The 18145-nt window shown below is 39.7% G+C and overlaps 1 protein-coding gene across 1 annotated transcript in view; it reads right to left on the bottom strand.

The window, feature by feature from the left end:
• ctnna2 (catenin (cadherin-associated protein), alpha 2) overlaps nt 1-18145 on the bottom strand; it is a 343745-nt gene that overhangs the window by 12745 nt on the left and 312855 nt on the right. The window contains exons 13-16 of the mRNA XM_055009627.1: nt 12977-13128; nt 8369-8482; nt 1893-2074; nt 987-1092 (exon numbers count right to left, since the gene is read on the bottom strand). Coding sequence (XP_054865602.1) covers nt 987-1092; nt 1893-2074; nt 8369-8482; nt 12977-13128 — 554 coding nt within the window. The remainder of the gene's footprint in view (nt 1-986; nt 1093-1892; nt 2075-8368; nt 8483-12976; nt 13129-18145) is intronic.

Raw genomic sequence — 18145 nt, 5'->3', positions numbered from 1 at the left:
ATGCAATGTAGCATTTAACAGCTAAATAGCTGATCGTTTTTTAGGAGTTTAGCAGTTAGAAAAGGCCAAAAAAAGAGCTAAAAAGGAATGAATATTGGAATTACATTGCTCCATTTCGACTGGAAGTGTGAACAGGTAACCGTTTGCTTATATGGTTGCTTTATCAACGCTATATGGTGACATATACAGTATTGTCGAAGATGTTTGGTCAAAAACTGCTGTTTATGCAGGATTTTAAATTAAAAGTGACCAATATTGCATGGACATACATGTACCTGCAGGATTTCTGAAAAAAAAATTGACTATTGTGACTAAATTTTGATGTGAGCTCCAGCTTTTCTTCAGCTCAGCAGCACTAGACAGAAGCCCAGCGTGTGATACTGAAACCAACAATAATTATTCCAAAGGTTTTCTGGCTAACAGCAGTTGCAATTACAATGACAACAGGCTGCCTTAATAAATCAACGAGTCTTGAGCCTAAGTTCATTCTCACTTCTTATTAGAGACAGATGAAATGAAGAAGAGCATTATGCATTACCTGGAGTGCTGCTAGCATTTTGAAATACCTCCCACTTCATTTGCTGTACACACACATACACAGCATACACACTTATTTCTCCTCCCTCGGCACAGCACTGATTGATTAGATATTGAAAATGGTCTGTCAGCGTGTTTTAGAGAGGTACTCATCTGATAATGAATGCAACACCTTGGTTGGGAGCTAATTATATTAGAGACACAACTTGGTTCTGCTGTCTTGCTCTCTCAGTGTTGGACCCATTGGGAGACAAAGTCATGCAGCAGCACAGCCCACTGCTCCAGCTAGGCTTGTCAATTCCCACATTAGAGATTCCCATTGGCCATGCCCACTTACTCGGACTCGACATTTGCTCCTCCGTCAGTTACCGTGACACAGTCAGAGACACTTTCAGACTTACAGAAATTAAAGCCAAAAATGTCAGACACAAGGAGAGTTGCAAAGCTACCTGATCTGCAACAGCACGGGCCAATTTGTCCATCCTGGAACCAGCCTCTGCAATCTTCTTAGCGGCGTTGATCACATCTGAGGAGTTCTTCAGGGGGCCTTTGCCTCTGGGAAAATCCAAGGAGTGAGAGAGAAGGAAAAAATGGATTGTGAGTGAAGTTGCAGAGGCAGGGGACTTACAAAGCTTCCCTTTAAAGACTGAGTTCACCCTAGTGTTAGACATGCTGATACCGAGGCTAATTTGCTGTTGCTGACAGCAGGGATATATGACAAAAATACAGGGTCTCCTCGATAATGGATGAGAGAAATACAGTCTACCTTTGTCTCTAATGATGCATCAAAGAGATATGAAGCACAAGGAAACAGATAAGTTAAGTTTTACAAACTAAAACAAGAGATTTTTCAGAGCTGCTACACCAAAAAAAAAACACCTGAGAGGAAGAATCTGCGATCTGTGTTGTGTTTTCTCTGTTTTCAACCACATGAAAAATGAAAATGATTAAGATAAGTGTGTTTGCCTGTGCATGATGTCTCATTTTTAGTGAGTGCTAAGCTGAAAACTCCATTCAGTTTGTCCAAGTCAGTCTGAATCACTGGGGTCAATGCCAAGTCATAATGGTGCAGTCACAGCAGGGCAGTCGCAAACACTCATGAGTAATCATGGCTCTGATATTTATCGATTCTGTTGTTTTTATTTTGTTCTCTGTCTTATAATTGTAGAGTGGATCACAACTAACATACAAGAGACAGATAACCATTAATGAGGAATTAAGGACTTCCCAGATGGGTTGAGCTCAAATGGGGGAAATCGAGAGATAAATACAAGTGACATGACTCTAACTCAAACATATTAAGGTATGTCTTTGTCACTTAAGCAGTTTAAAAAATATGTTAGTGTCAGTTTTACCTGGTGAAGTCTGTCATCTCCATCATTATCATACACATCTGCTTGGCTAATACAATGATGTCATTGCCGTTGTCGTCCCACTTGGCGACTTCTGCATCTAGCTTGCACTTCTCCTGTCTGAAGCTCTCAACCTGCTCAGCAATCTTCGCCTTCTCCTCCTGGGGAAGCTGTGCCATGATGGCCTGCAGGCAGCACAGGAGCATGGCAGAAACAAAAGCATTAGAGGAGAATGAAGACACGGTGAAAGAGTAAATTTGGGCAGAATAAATTGGTGAGATGGTTTAGAATGAGGGAAACGCCAGAGGAGGAGAATTAAGGTAAAGACAGGAGATAAGGTTGGGGAGGGAGAAGGAGAGGGAGGGAAATGTGGAAAGGGGCTAAAAAGAAGAGGGATTAGTTAAGGAGAAACAGAATAAAGGACTGAATATAAACGGAGAGCTGTTGCACCATTTGTTCCATTTTTTTCTGAGCAGTGTACTTTTTAATCCCCTCTACAAAACTTGAACATTAAGTTTGGAGTCTGACTATTCTTGCCCTTCTGAAGTGCTTCAAAATAAAGTTCTAAACTTTACATTTAATGACTGGACCTTTTCAAACCCCCTGACATCTTATAACCATAAAAAGCAAATCCATTTTTGCCTTCATTTTTTTTTCCTCTGTAAGAATACATTTGCTCTCTCAGCGGCCTTTGGGGGCAGCTCCAAAATGGCATAAATCTTGTGGCAAGGTCACAGGCGCAGTAAGGACCCGGTATTATTTGGGAGATAAATGTATAATTACCTCGCTTCTTAGACCAGAGAATGAATAATGCATTTGTTCAACATTATGTCAGGGAGGTGAGATGGAAGGAAGAGTAACCTGGTTTCCATTAGGTCGATTCTATTGACTCGAGAGACAGAGGGAGAAAACGAGTACAGTAAAAAGAGAAAAGTCACCATTGTTTTTTAACCTCATCTATTATTGATTGCCCTCCAAGAATTGCTATTCTCTTAATGAAATAATCACCCGCGTTCTCTTTTTCCCTCTTCCTGAATCCCTCTCTCACAGCAAAGCTGGTGTGGGGGTGTGGGGTGAGCTCACTGAGAAAGTGTGTCACTTTTCTCCGGTCCCCTGATAGATATGTCAGGAGGAAAATGAAATAACCAAAAATATAGATGACTTGTCGTCTTGAAATTCTTCGAAAGAAAACAAGCAGGGACGGGAGGGTGGGCGCAGTGAAAAAGAGGGAATTGAAATTACAGACAAAAATAGAGAATCATGGAGGCACAACTTTCTCATCAGAGGCCAACAGATGTGTCCATGAGCATTGGCCTGCTGATCACTCTGTAAGCAGAGTGGTGCAAAGCTTTGATGGCGGTTAGCTTGAAAAGAAAAAAAAAAAAAAACCCGAATGGCATAAACAAACAAGCAAAACCAGGCCCCTCAAGCCCAGTGTAGATTTCCTCTGGTGCTGGTGCCAAGACACACAAACAAGAGCGTGGAAGCAAATCCCATTAAACAGCATGTGGGGTGAAAACACTGCTCACATTTAAAACAAATAGCAAGTTAATATGTATTTAGGCAGCACAATGAGGAATAAACAATTTAAAACATACAAGTGATTCAGTAGGGCACACTTGCATTGGCATTGCAGGTACGCTTGCACACGTCGCTGTGAGTTATTGTGGCGCAGGGGCTCTGGGGCCTCTGCACCACCATTTATTTAATCTAGGACTAAACATCTACTATATACCCATCCACAATACAAATACACATCAATGGCTTAAATCACTAATAAGACAATTCCCTGATTTTTTTTTTTTTTTAACAGCAACTGGCCAGATGTGCTAAAGTGGGTATGCTGAGTTTGAACTTTGGAACAATTTCCATCATGTTTTCTGTGTGCAATCAAGTGAAACACCACGAACGCCCTCTAGTCTTCCTGTGAGTGTGCACTGGTATAAACTGTTTGGATGCTGCCTCTCAGTGAGTACCAGCTTTTCCCTGATTTTGAATGTGGCTAGTCAGAATAGCTACTTCCATTTGCCTTCTGATGTGTCAAAGTGTTGCATAAACTAATTCTTTTCTAGTGTAATCTAATGCTCTGCTCGCTCTTTGACTGCGTAGCTGCTGCCACATGGCTAACCTGAATCTATATTTCTACTGCTGCCACTGATAGCACTTACAGCATTTCAACAGGCCCATCTCAACCCTAGCATCTACCTGTAGGGTAGAGTCTAGATGCACTAGTGAGGAAGCCAGCTGAACTCATTGTTTTCTCATGAGGAACAGCAAGGTCAGAGTCTAGACACCAAATATCAATACCTACACATCCTGTATAGCCTACTTTCACATAATGTTTTTTTTCTACATGACTGGCTCACTGAGTCTGTTGTTTGTCCACTGTAGCACCACTTACTGTGTGCTATTTTAAAAGAAGGTTTATTTCATTTGCTGATTTCAGCTACAACCTGTTTTTAAATGCAAATCTTTGAATATTTATCAAAAATAGCCTTGGCAGCAACAAAAGGCATTTCAGCCAAGACACCTTAAGGATGCTTGTGTGTTCAGTTTGTGGTTCAAGCAAGTCAGGAGCTCCCTAGGATACGTTTTGTTGATTGCGTGTTCATTTTTCAGTGAGGCCAACAACATAATGCAGGCAAAGCTGCACTGCAATAGCAGCCTAGCCAACAGCAACACCAGTGAGTATGCTGTGACATTCGGCAGAACTCTCTGACCTCAAAGGTAGTTAATAGTGTTTTTGCTGTTTATGTCATTCCTGCAACCAACTGGTGGAGCATCAATTATTTACTTATTTCCATAACTATACTCAACAATGGTACATTTAGAAAAAAAAAAAAGTAGGATATTGCTAAAGGTCATTGTAATGAGTCTGATAAATGGTAGCATAAACTGAGAATCAGACTACGTCTCTCGTTGCTATTTCTGAGTGCATAAGAGGACTGCATTAAAGCAAGGCAAACTATTCTCCCAAACAGCGAAAGGGACCAAAAAGTCTCTTGAAACTCAGCAATCTGGACTGAAAATTCCTTCTCTAAAATTAGGGACCAAGGGAGGTTGGGGAGAGAGCGCGGGGGATTTGGTGAGTATAGCAATTCACTCTGAAAATGGTGTGACAAAAGAGCGAGCGTCAGGGAGGAAGGCAGAGAGAAAGGGCTTCTGAGCACAAAAGAAAGCTGCAGCACAGGGGTAAACACATGAGCCAGTTGGGACGTCAGGGGGAGCAGGAAGGCCCTTGGTGAAGCTCCCCTCTTCCCCATCCCCACAACCCCCTCCAACCCAGCTCTAGAATTCACTTATCCCCAAATCCCTTTCCCTACTTTACTGATAACAACAAGGAGCGGGCCTTGGGAGCTTAACATAGTGGCAAATCCGGCCGAGGGAGTGCTGTGCCAATACACTCTGCGACTCGGCTACGTCTGCAGGGATTAGAGCACTTTCCGGGTTTCTTCGCCAAGTGCGGCGTCTTGAAATGACTTTAATTTGTTTCATTTGAAATAAACTGCCCAGACACTCAGAGTTCAATTTTATGGATGACCTATCAACAGTGTTATCCAATCACTGTGTTAAGAAATGTTTGGTGTGTGTTCGGGGTCGGCGGGGGGCTTTGTGTTCTGTTCTCTGTGCGTTATCCATAGCGTGTTATAGAAGGACAGTTTGCATCTACATGTTCTAACAGAGAGAGACACTATATACAGGCCTCCTTCCCTTGTGTGTTTTTCTGCCTCCTCATTATGCACATTTGCTCTAATAACTTAGCTTTATGCATAAGGGTAATACAAGTGACAAGTGGAGCACCGCACAAGGCAAAGCTGGGGGAGCAAACGCTCCTGAGACTGCCCTGGACTTGACTTGATTTTTTTCTATGGTGAGCAAGAGAGAGATGTTGAGATTGAGAGAGTGAGAGGGAGATATCACGCCTGTGTCCTGTGTGTGATACCCGCACCACTGGAGGGGCTTGGAGGGATCATGACTGTAAACCTTCGTGTGCTCATGTCAGCTCCTATGGAGAAAATGGATTACGCTTCCTCTTGTCTGTTTGAATAGAAACACAGAGCACCAGCATGGACTTGGCATGACCGTGAGAGGACAGCAAGCTTTATCCTGACACGACAAGCTGAGGCCGACTGGGCAGATCACCAGTGATTCACGGCAAACACATCTTTTATGAATGTGCTTGCCTTCTGAATGTTTAAATGTTTAATCTCCGAGGACATAACAGAGTGTATGATTGGAAAAGCAGGCAACATCAGTATGAGAAGCTCTGTCTCTATGCCAGATGCATTATGCAGTATGCACTAGACAATAAAGAAAACTAAATGTACACAGGTGTAATCACATTTGATAACATGCTGTGATACACTATACGGCACATCTTTTTTGAGACAAGCTCAGCTTCATGGGTTGCCAATTACTGTGTGTGTAAACAATCATCAAATGCAATCAAGACACCCTTTAATGCACCTTAAATCACTGCATTACAGTAACAAGTTATGACAAAGAGACGTGTTGCGACTTCAAACTGTTCCCAAGAAAATCTGCCCACTCAAAGCACTGCTGAGTGCCAGGAAAACTAGTTAACAGTTCGGTACTGTGAAGCTCCTTTGTGTGCAAGCGTTGGTGCATCTAAGCTCAGATGGCTCCGCAATGCTACGCTGTGGGTGCCTTTGTGGGAGTATACATAAAACAAACTCGAAGTACTTCACACCAAGGACCCCCACAGTCATGCTGGAGCAGCTACTGGGCACCCAGTGCTTTAAACTTCTATAGTTCATCAGTTGAGAAGATTAATAAAACACTCGCTGCCTCCTTGACTATCTATGGGCAGAGGATATATATATTTATATATATATATATATATATATATATATATATACATACACACACACACACACACAAAATAACAGTGTCAACAGTGTCAATAAATGCCTAATATGACACGTGTATGTTTAACTGACAAGGGCTTCTAATGTGGATTCTGACTCTCTTCTCTCAGGACCAAAGGCAGAAGTAGCACAAGTTGTTACAGAGTCACATAATGGGAGGGAAGAAGTTAGGGTGGAAGGATGGGTCAACATAATGTGTGATTTGCCTCAGAGGAGAAAGCAATTTGTTTCCTGTTTCCAACCAATGGTCCACACTGCTCTCTTTAAACCATGACAGGTACCTTTCCCTAATTGCAAGGCAATGATAAACAACATATTTTGTTGTTTACTTGTAGGGATTTGTTGGCAGCAATTACTTGAAGATACTGCCAAGTGATGCAACATTTTATAATAGATTGGACCTTTCACCGAGAACTTGTATTTGTTGGATAGCTTCTAAAAAGCAGCGAGACAAGTAGTGACAGAGAAAATAGAGAGGCCAGAAGACTATGTAACCTCAAAAATAATTAAGTTTTCTTACAAATGAAAAGTTGAATTTATTTATTTATTTACTTAATAAAAAAAACCCCCACATTAATCAACTAAACTTTAAAGTGTAGTCTAGGCTTGTCGAAATTACCTTGTAGATCATGGTGGTGAATGTGTAACTACCATTACTGAGTCAGTTTTGCTGACTTTTGCGACTGTTATAGCATATTTTAGCTTAAATCATTACCTCATTATTGCTACTGGTGGCCACAGTGGCCACTGACCTGGAAATATTATATAATCCTTCTTATAATGTGGCATCCTTTAGCTAGCCTTAAGGATCTAACAATTAAAGTATCACAGAGCAACACCATGGGGGTTGTTGCTGTACATACATTTAGCTACATCAAGCTGCTGTTTTGATTTTATATATTCACCCATTTTTTAAATTCATTACTCCCATGTGTGCAGACTGTGCAGACACCCAGGCAAGCAGTGTAATGCTGGCCTGTGCCACAGGGAGAGGCAGTGGGCCAAGTCACACTCCTGCCTTCCACAATCCATTCAACATGCAACACACCGCTAGAGCCTCTGTGTTGCTGGAGGGGAGCAAGCACTGATACCCTGTTAATGTTCTTTAAGCTGGGCCCAAGTGAAAAATTGCTAATGTGCAACAAAGCCCAGACCCTGGTGATCATGACTGAAGCTTTGGCACAGTACTAGACTGTATGTTTTGGCCAGCGTCTGGAGGGAATTTGGTAATTAGTTTTGTTTGTGATTGTAATTGTACACCTGCTATCCCTGAATAGCGTTTACTTAAAATAATGATGCTTGTTAGGATCATTTAAATGGACATTCATGCTATGTAAGTGGAACTAGTTGGATGAATTGATTAAAGTATGGCCAGGGACAGGGGTGGATGTTTGGCTGGAATGAAGTTCACCTCAGTTTACTGCTGAAGCAGCAACACTGCAGTCATATAAATGAAAAATGTGGGCTTCCTGCCCACCTTTTACCCAAAATAAATAGATTTCCTTTTTTCTGTACATTTTTAATGCCAGATTCCATAACTGAGGAACATTTGAGAAGCTGCAGCACAGTGGGGAAGCGAACATCACTTACCCGAGCACTCTGTCCAGCAATAAGTTGGTCATCTTCAGTCTGGACACTAGTCCTGCTGCGAGTATCATAGTCTTCCTGTTCAAAGTCAGAGTCATCTTCCAGCTCCTCTGGTGTCTGTGCGAAACACAAAGACAAAGTCAGACAAACGGTCAGAGATCGAGAGAAAAACTGAAAAAAGAAGAAAAAAACCCCTTTGCATCCTAAATTGGCAGTTGAAAAGGGCAGTTTCCTTCGCCTTCACACTCCATGGTGCTGAAATCTTAAGTTCTTTTTTATACATCCCCCAGTGCTGTTTTCACTATTCAGTACCTCATCTGGAGTTTCAGCTCAAACCAAACTCAGCATATAACTGAAAGAGATGTCACACAGCTAAAAGTCTAATTCTGTGAAAAAACTGTTTCAAAGGACATGGGCGTAGCGCTCAAGCACACATTGGAAAAAAGAGAATAGCTTGATGGTATTCTGTATGCAGCGGTGTCAAGTACCTAAGTACATTTCTCCTCACTAGATCCTTACTTGTGCTGTGCTGTGTCGTGTTGGATAAAAGCATCTGCTAAATTAAATTGTATATTGTAAATTGAAATTGTACACTTACTCAAGTATTTAGGGCACTTGTATTTTACTTGACATTTTCTGTTCACAACCTTCACTGTATACTCTACTAACATTCAGAAGTAAATATTGTGCTTTTGACCGCATTGCATTTATTTGATAACTTAAACACTACTTTGTGTATTCAGATTAATAATGCATAATACAATCAACAAATGAATTCTGATGTCGCGTTATTTGATTAAGATCCATTTTTGATCTCCAAGGGGAAATTTTTTAAACTATCCAGTAGTAAATAAAGTCATTAAAATCAGCTTCACCATTACTAGCAGCAACATTAAAGTGGTGAATACATTAATGAGTCAATAATGATAATCCAATAATCCAATATACATTATTCTGAAATGGGCCATTCTTCTTTTGGTGTGCTAATCAGGCTTTTTGGTTGTTTTTTTTGGCACGTCCTTTGTTTACCGAAGGTCTTCTGTCAAATTAAAAACCAAGTGGGTGACACTTTTCAAAGAGTGTCACCCAAAATGTAAAAATTCTGACTTATAGGTACTTCCTTTATCAAACTGAGAGCATTACCGTATTAGCTTTAGTAGAGAGCTGCAAAGATAACAGAGGAAAGGAAACGCCAGCTGTCAGTGTCTTTGTGGTGTGTAATAAAGTAAATATATAGCTTCGGTCCACCGTGCTAAAAAATTTCAAAAGCATCCGGAGAACAATCCATTTGTGGCCTTTCATTAAATAAAGCAATTGGAATTACTATGTACTGTAATTCTACTATAGTTTTGCATCGGCACAAAGCGAGTGACTAAATGCTTGATAAGCATTTTTATTTTGTTCTGTAGGTTTTAAAGGGCTATCTCTCTGATTAAGATTCAACACAGACTTTTTGATCTGATGACATTGGATCAATTTGAACAGTGGTGACACATGCAGGATGGCTTGGTCTTTGGCAACAATATGTGCTGAAAATGTCATGCCAATAAAACTACTTTGAATGGGATTGAAAATTACACAAATAAAGGCATTCCTACAGAATGCTGACAATAAAAAAAATAAATGAAAAAGCCCTGCATTCAAAGCTATCCTTGCAAAAACCAGCAAAAGAGTGCTGCCTGAATAATTTGTTACACTTAATTTAAGAAATTTATTTTAGTTTTACACAAGCACACTGGCTATAAAATAGGACTTCTACAAAACAATTGTGGATCACAACCTATGGCAGCAATGAATGAAATTTACAGTTGCACAGGCTAACAATTGTGCTGAATTTCTTTCTTTCGTTGCATTCCCAGTAGTAGTTGATACTGCGTGGTCGGATGCCTGTCAATAGATTTAATGATGTGACGAATGCAAAAATAAAAGTAAAACATGTGCCCACTTTGCACTGTGGCACAAAGAAAAAGCATCCATACATTTAAAACTGAATTGTAATAATTTACTGACACAATGTTTATGGAGCTTCATTAGTCTTTTTAAAAATCTAAGACTTTGTATTTGTCCCCCTGAGTAGAAATACTATTTCTTCATACCAACATAATTTTTCCTGTCTATTTCCTGTTTCTCCTTTATTATATTAATTTGTATTTAAAGCTTAAAGAGTACAATTTCATCGGTTTATTCCAATGTAGATGTTGACAATTTCTTATACAGTTTGATTGATTTTATTATTTAATTGAACATTGCTTCATTATGCTTGAAAATGTATTGGATACATCATTTATTTTGCGTAGTTTTGTAGTTTTAGCCTCTATTTCGCTAGTCGAAATCAGATATTTTTTACTTTACAAATATTCTCTTTGACAACACCAATCTTATCTTGCCCTAAAGTGAAATAAAATGCACTTGATTTAGTGTTACTGGACACCGTTGGATGAACAATCTCTCTTATAACAGAGTTAAATTATAAAGCTGGACAACAAAACTGTAATGAAACCAGCTATTGACTAGCTTTGTGACACTGGTCTTTAGGACACTAACTTGAAGAATAACTGCACCCAGTCTGATATAGTATCAGAGCTAGTGGTAAAAAAGAACTTATTTAACATCATGTGCAACAGAGATGCACCATAGCACCATGCTACATTTTAGCTGGGCGTGCTAATATGTACAAATACCTTCACCTGAACACTGGTGATGATGGGTGTTGTCAAAAGTACATGGGATGTTTAAACCATAGAGGTCAGTGCAGCTTTGCTCTTTCTCCATGGAAAAAATATTGTGGAGTTTGCTCCTAGAATTAAATGTAACAATGTAACACAGTCTGACTAAAGTCATGTTCACACTGACATTAAGACTGTGTGACAAAATGCAGCCCCCTCATTCATTTCAGTGAGGTCACTGCTCAGGCGCTCACTTACAGGGCGACTTACTGTGGAGACTTCTGCTTTTTTTTTGTTTGTTTGGTTTTTTTTTTAAAGTTGAGACCGAAATCATTGTTTTTACATGATAACTTTTTAGGCTTGGAAAAATCCTGCCTCCCTGTTAAAAATGTCTGAGCAGTGTTTAGCTTCTGATGAACCTTTAAACTCAAGGATCTCTTTCTAAAACCAGCCGGGTGAGATTAACTTTCAGCATCTCACCGATAGCCGAAACAGCATGACCCCGTCAATTCAGCTCCTTTCATTTTTTGCTAATGCAGCGCTCGTTTTTGATCTGCACATCCAGTACAAGTTGAACTTTCTGTGTCAGACACACTGGGAAACACTGGCAAAGAGTGTAAATATTGGTTATATTACAGTCTCTAACCACTGCTCAATTTCATACATGTTCGCTTCTGTTCAGTGCTCTATCCCCCGATGCTCCGAGTGTGTGTGAGAGTGTGTATGTGTGAGTACGGGGTACATAAAGGCCAGGAAACAACTATGTTTTCAAGAACTTTCATTATACTTTACACTCTACTCAAGACCTGCCTCAATTTTTAAACACTGTGGAGAATTGGTTTCGTAATCCACTGACTACTCATGAGATCTACGCCGTAAAATTCTAAAGGAGCTATTACTCTGTTTAAGTGGGAGAAAAATAACACTCACACACCCGCACGCACACACACAAAAACTATTACATGTGGCACCAACATTTGCTATCTATATGATGGAGTCAGACAACAGAGAAAGCAAGGATCTTCCAAGTTGTTTCCTCAGAAAGTAATTGAACTTGGATAGGATTATGAAGCCAGCTGGTCCCGGGCAGTTCAAAGCTGCCTGTTTTACATTATTTACCAACATCAAATTATTTTCCATAATTAGATTTTTTTTTCCATAGCTGCACTGGGAAACCTTCCAGCCTGCATAAAGTTGAATAAATGAATTACATGGTGAAGAGAAGAGGGCCAGTTCGGGTGAAAAATGCAGATACTGTAACGTCGCGGTGGGAATGTGAGGCAGTAGAGCTGCTGGTATCTTGTTGTTATGCTGCGTTTTTATCATGACATGCTGTAAAGTGTTCTGCCAGCTTCACAGAACAGATCATATGACAGGTGTGACATCCCAAATGGGAGTTTGATTGAATTGTAGATTTCAATGCTACTTTTCCCAATCCTTCGGGCTGTTGTATTTTTGAGTATCCATTATCATCTACAACAGCCAGCAGCACAATTTGCTGTGCCAAAATAGACCTAAAGATGTGTAGCAAAAATGAGAATGCAGAGGGAAAATCTGGATAAGTTTGCCACGAGTCACAGTTAAGTTCACCAGCAGGCTCAAGAGATTTTATTCTCATAGATAAGATATTTCCAAATTGTTCATTAAAGTGAAAAAGCACCATAGTATGTGTAGTATAGTGTTGGTAGATTTACCTAAATAGGCTCTAAACTCTGTCAAGTGATTGTTTAGCAGCACTAAGAAATAACCACATTATTTACATGTCTATATATTAAAATGCACAATCAAATCTTTTGAAAGTCATCGAGAAAGACAGAAATAAATAACCGCGATTGATTTTAATCAGCATTTCAAACCACAGTTTCTGACTAACTCCCGCTGAGCATTTAAACCATTTCAGTGGGTGTTTCTCTTTCACTCTTTTCATACAAGGTAATGGACATACCCTTATCATGAGGACAGCTTTCCTGATGTCACGGACGCCATCGTACACCAAACGGGATGCATCAATGAACTCATTCTCCTCAAAGGGCTGTGGGGGGTTTGTACTCAGTGCCTCGATAGCAACCTCCACTTGTTCAGCAAAACGAGGCATGACTGCAGAGAGAAAAGGCCGAGGGAGGTAGAGACAGAGAACAAAGGAAAGACAGGAGAGACATGTTTAGCACATTAGTTTTTCCATAATAGCTGAAAGCCTATCAATTTGAAACGGGAAACTGTCGGGGTGAAGGCACAAATGTCCGTGTCAGTTCTCTATCCGAGGACATGAACATTTTCCTAAACTTTGTAGCCACATGGTCCCTGCCAGTCTCTGCTCACTTGTGCACATCAGTAAACAGTGAGATGTCACCCTAAACCTCCGTGCAAACGACAACATGCCATTCACACATCGCACACCAATTAACCGTTTCTCCTTGGCTTACGCGGCTCGAAGACTGTCAGTCACATGTGCGTATGCTGACGGGTGGCACATGGAAGTGCATGTACGTCTGTCTGAAAGTTGTGTAACCTGGGAGATAGCTGGGAGACGGCTGAGTGTGCTTCAGTGTTACACTACAAGGACGCTAACTTGCAAGCTCAGCCTGTCAAATCACAATGCCGATGAAGGGAAACAAATTCATCAAAGTCTTTTGAGGCAAACAAAAGCCAAGCGACAAAAGAAAAGTCCCTATTGACCATAAAAATGGTTGGTTTTGTTGTCAGTATCAATTGGCCAGACCTGATGGAAGAGCTTTAGGCTCTTTGTGTATTCAAATGAATTGTGCTGAATGTGAATAGACATTGTTTAATATTCAAGAATACCGGCCGAACGTTTCAATATTTAGCAGGCTACCTTTCCACGTAATCTCCTGTTGTGTCACAGTAATTGAATGCAGAGTTTAATAATATGTTATTTTTTCATATGGACTTTGTGCTGGAAGGAATTACCATAACAAAAGCAGTTTACCTAGACAGACAGTCGACAGCCAGAAAAGGTCCTCAGATACTGTATAGTCATATAGTAGCTCCTTCTTCAAATACTACAAAAGACTATAACCCCACTATTATTTATGAATGCACTTCAGGTACACAACTAGGCAGATATTTTCTTTGACTCCATGATAAATATACATACTTAGGAATGATTTTAGAAAAAAGACAGGGAGAGGCTTTTTTGATATGTTTTAAAAAGATGTCTCGACTGCTTCGGAGATAATAAACAACAAATATGTATCAACAAAGATTGGATTTTTGAAGAGTAGATACCTAAACTGATTTAAGACAACATCCTTTTGAGAGGAAGAAACAGGTCTAATTGGGACAGAGGGATAGGAAAAAGAAAAACAGGGGAAAAGACAAATAAGGTACTGCAGCTTGGCTGGTGAGCCTAGAAACAAAAGGCCAGCTATGATTTTATTAATATTCTTCACACTCACTTCCTCTCTTACATGCAGAGTGAACTAAATCAATTAACGAGCTTGCACTAAAGGTGTATCTGCAGTGTACTTATTTGTCTGATACAAAACATAAGCTATATTTCACCAAACATAAAAGGCACTACAAAAAGTCTCTCCCTTTTTCTTTTCATTTTTAATTCAGTTTAATCCACTTACTGGAGAAGCGTAAAATAGGCTTTTGGGAATTGCTGGGAAGGCGATTTAAATAGAAATATTTAAATGTTCTCCGAGCTCTTAATGAGCAAAGTTGCTGATGGTAAGGAGCAATTTCACTCATTCCAGTTGAAAAATGATGAAGGGAATTAAATGTGACCATGTAGGAATGGATTTTTTCACCCTCTAGGCTTAAGCATAGTTTAAGTGAGAAGTTATGGAAGTACAATGAATGCTTAAAAACCTCAAAGCAGAGACGGTGGTGCCCCTGTGATGTGTTTAACAAGATATAAACAGCACAACCTGCACAATTTCTGATGCCCAAACCTCAATTTCAGATTGCGACAACTCAGTTTAGATGATATAATATGACACGTCAAATCAAATACTCTTACAAACAGAAACTGCATCAAAGCGTGGACCTGCATTAATCGAGTGAACTCAGAAATAGATGCAAATGAATGATGTTGCTGTTTGTCAAATACATGCTGGATATAAATAGGCAACTGGCTGCTAACAAGTTTGAAAACAGTCCCTTAAAAGTTGATGATATGTTTGTGTTGTTTTTGCTGCACTCGAGTAGCTAAAAATATGCTGCTATTACTGCAGATTTAACACGTAATTATGTATTCTGTGTCTCTTATTCATTATGTATAAGACACACATCATTGCTGCAGAGTTGCATTATCGAACTTCTTCTCACACAAATATTTCCATAAATCCCTTACACAGTCCAAGACCTTGTGGCATATATAAGGCATTTTCAATGCCATGTCTACATTTTATTCAACATCGTATACGATTTTATTTACTTTATTGCTGGATATGTTTTGCTCCATCTTAACCTGTCTATGCACTGCTGTAACATGTGAATTCCCCTTCGGGATCAATAAAGCCTTATCTTATCTTGTAGGGCCCTATTTTTGTGGCTGCACAAAACCGAATGGAAGCAGAGCTCCGACAGTTTGGCACTTTTTTGAACTTGAGACACTCTATGCACATCTGTGGGGTATTTTGGTGCTGAGCGCAGAGTGCACGGTGCACAGGTGGGTGTTTCATTTAAATGAGGCAGCGCAAAGCAACTTCAGTTAGAAAATATAGTTTATACTTTAAAAATAGATGACTCAGAACCACATCAGTCTTTTGTGCAACATCAGTCTGTTGCCATTTTGGTGATTTTATCAACATCAGCAAGCAAAATCCCAGCAGCAAAGGCACAGGAATAATTGGATAATGCTTCATATGTTACTAATCCTTTTTATTAAGTCACTTCTCAGACAGGAAATGTGCTTAAACTGGGGGGAAAAAAATACAATAAATGTGTGTGAAGCATCAATAAAGCAGTCTACAGTGATCTATAAATTACTATAAGTGAGTCTTATAGTATTTATTGTTCACAGCTGCTTTATACTGCATGAACACCTTCTCCTTCATTTCATTAAACCCCTGCAGCAATCTGAAGGCAGCAGGGCACATTTGCTGATGAATTTGCAGTGTCTGATTTGAGAAGTACTACACCAGAGCGCAATGTCATTATGCATGACCATCCACTATGTTTACTTTTATTAAAGGTGTCATTGTGTCACATTTTAAGCTAAGTTGAAACCATTTATGAAGTGAGATACAGTAGAAATAAAGCTGAAATAGTGAAGTGGTAAAAACGGCTTCATCAACTTGGTATTTTATTAGTATTTATTTTTATTATTATCATTGTACAAGTTGATTAAAAATCAACACTATCTGCCTGAGATGTTCAGGTTGTGACCCTCACAATAATAAAATAATATTTCCTGGAAAAGCATCTTTCCATTTGTTGAGCTGATGTCATCATGCCTCACTTTAATTGGCAAAGTTGTTTCATAGTAAGGAGACCAGTGGTGTGACTCTTACAGCGTATAAAAGCGATGGTACAATTTGTTTTCTGGCAGTGCAGTAATGTCCAAAATATAATGATAAAAAAAAAAAAAAAAAAAAGCTAAAATATCAACTTCTACATTTCCAAGCACAGTGCAGCTGTGTCTCTACTGGCCAAGCAGCACATCTGACCAGTCAAAGGTGAAAAAAAGAGGTGAACTCCAACTGGCAGATCTGCTGAATATCACAGCCGTACAGGAGATGCACACTCTTGGGCTCGTCTCTCAGACAGGCTTTGGTAGAGCTGAATGGGAAACAGAGCAAATATTTGTTGACTGGAAATGTTACGTGACCGCACCTTAATGCTGAAGCCACGCTTTACTTATGGGGTGTGACCAAAAGCAGGTAGGGAGAGGAAATAACAACGGAGGTGCTGTGAAAATAATACGCCTGAGCTACCGTGGCCGGCAGGCTAACAAGAGCAGTCCACAAAATTGTCGATTATACAGCCTTTTATGAAACATTTGACTGTCTTTAACCTTCATCACTGTCCTTGCGCTCACTGCAGCCAAACAGCATCTCTTCTTATCTTGTGCTTGCATTATTTCATGGTGGAGTTGTAAAACAAGAACAAGACTGAGCAAATATTATTTTCTCAATGAGAGGTTTTGTCAAACTGGCTGGACATTGGAGAGGGAGGCAATTTCACTAGCCGAAGTTTAATCAGATTGAACTCAATTGTTCCTTGTTATAAACATGAATGGGAAGCAAATTCTGGTGCGACTGCAACATTATATCCAACTTTAACCTGCCCTTTTGTATGCTGTGCTGCTGCATGATCATGCACCAAAATAGCAAATGCGCCTCTAAATGCCTACACAGTTTGTACGCTTTGCACTTCATTTTACATTTTTTTATTTAAAGGATTAAGTTAATAATAAACACTAAATAGCTTGAGAGATCTTTGATCTAACCACAAACGAATGCATATGTAACACTGTTATACAATACAGGATAAAAAATAAATAAAAAATCCTCTTTTTAGTCTGCTCACTGGTCTGCTCTCCTACACTCTAACCTTAGTTAAAACATTTCACCTACCTCCTCATACTGTTCTGCTAGTCTGATAGCAATTTCCTCATCACTACTCTTTCCTAACTCCCGCCTCTATTTACGCACTGATTAAGAGACCTTACCTCCTCTCCTCGCAAGCTTTGCCATCTGCTTCTCATTCTAGCTAAAATCTCTTTTCCCATCATTAAAACAATGGACACAGTTTTAAAAAAGTGACTCATCCAGCTCAGCAACTGTGTGTTATACACCTACAGGTCATATAAGGAGGCCATTTTGAGTATTAAAAGAGCACTGATCCACTTCTCTATTTCCCCTTAAGTATAAATAGCTTCCTCTATATTGCTAGCTACTGAAGTCACCAATGGAGTATTCTGATTAAAGATTAAAATAAAGAGTCTGGTCCTCAGAGCTATTATTTTAGAAGCAGACAGTATGAAGTGTCTTTACTTCTATCCCTTAGTCTCTGCTGTAGTTCTTATCCCTTAGTCTCTGCTATAGTTCTTTTTAGTGCACTTGATCCATTGATTTACAGGCATAACATGTGGGTGGCAGCATGAGCATGTGTGTTATTACTCACTGCTAAAACCTGGCTAAAT

This window comes from Amphiprion ocellaris, chromosome 4 (assembly GCF_022539595.1).
Source record: "Amphiprion ocellaris isolate individual 3 ecotype Okinawa chromosome 4, ASM2253959v1, whole genome shotgun sequence".
Classification (NCBI taxonomy): Eukaryota; Metazoa; Chordata; class Actinopteri; family Pomacentridae; genus Amphiprion; species Amphiprion ocellaris.
Note: the sequence above shows the minus strand (reverse complement) of the source record. Positions and strands in the feature narration are given on the sequence as shown.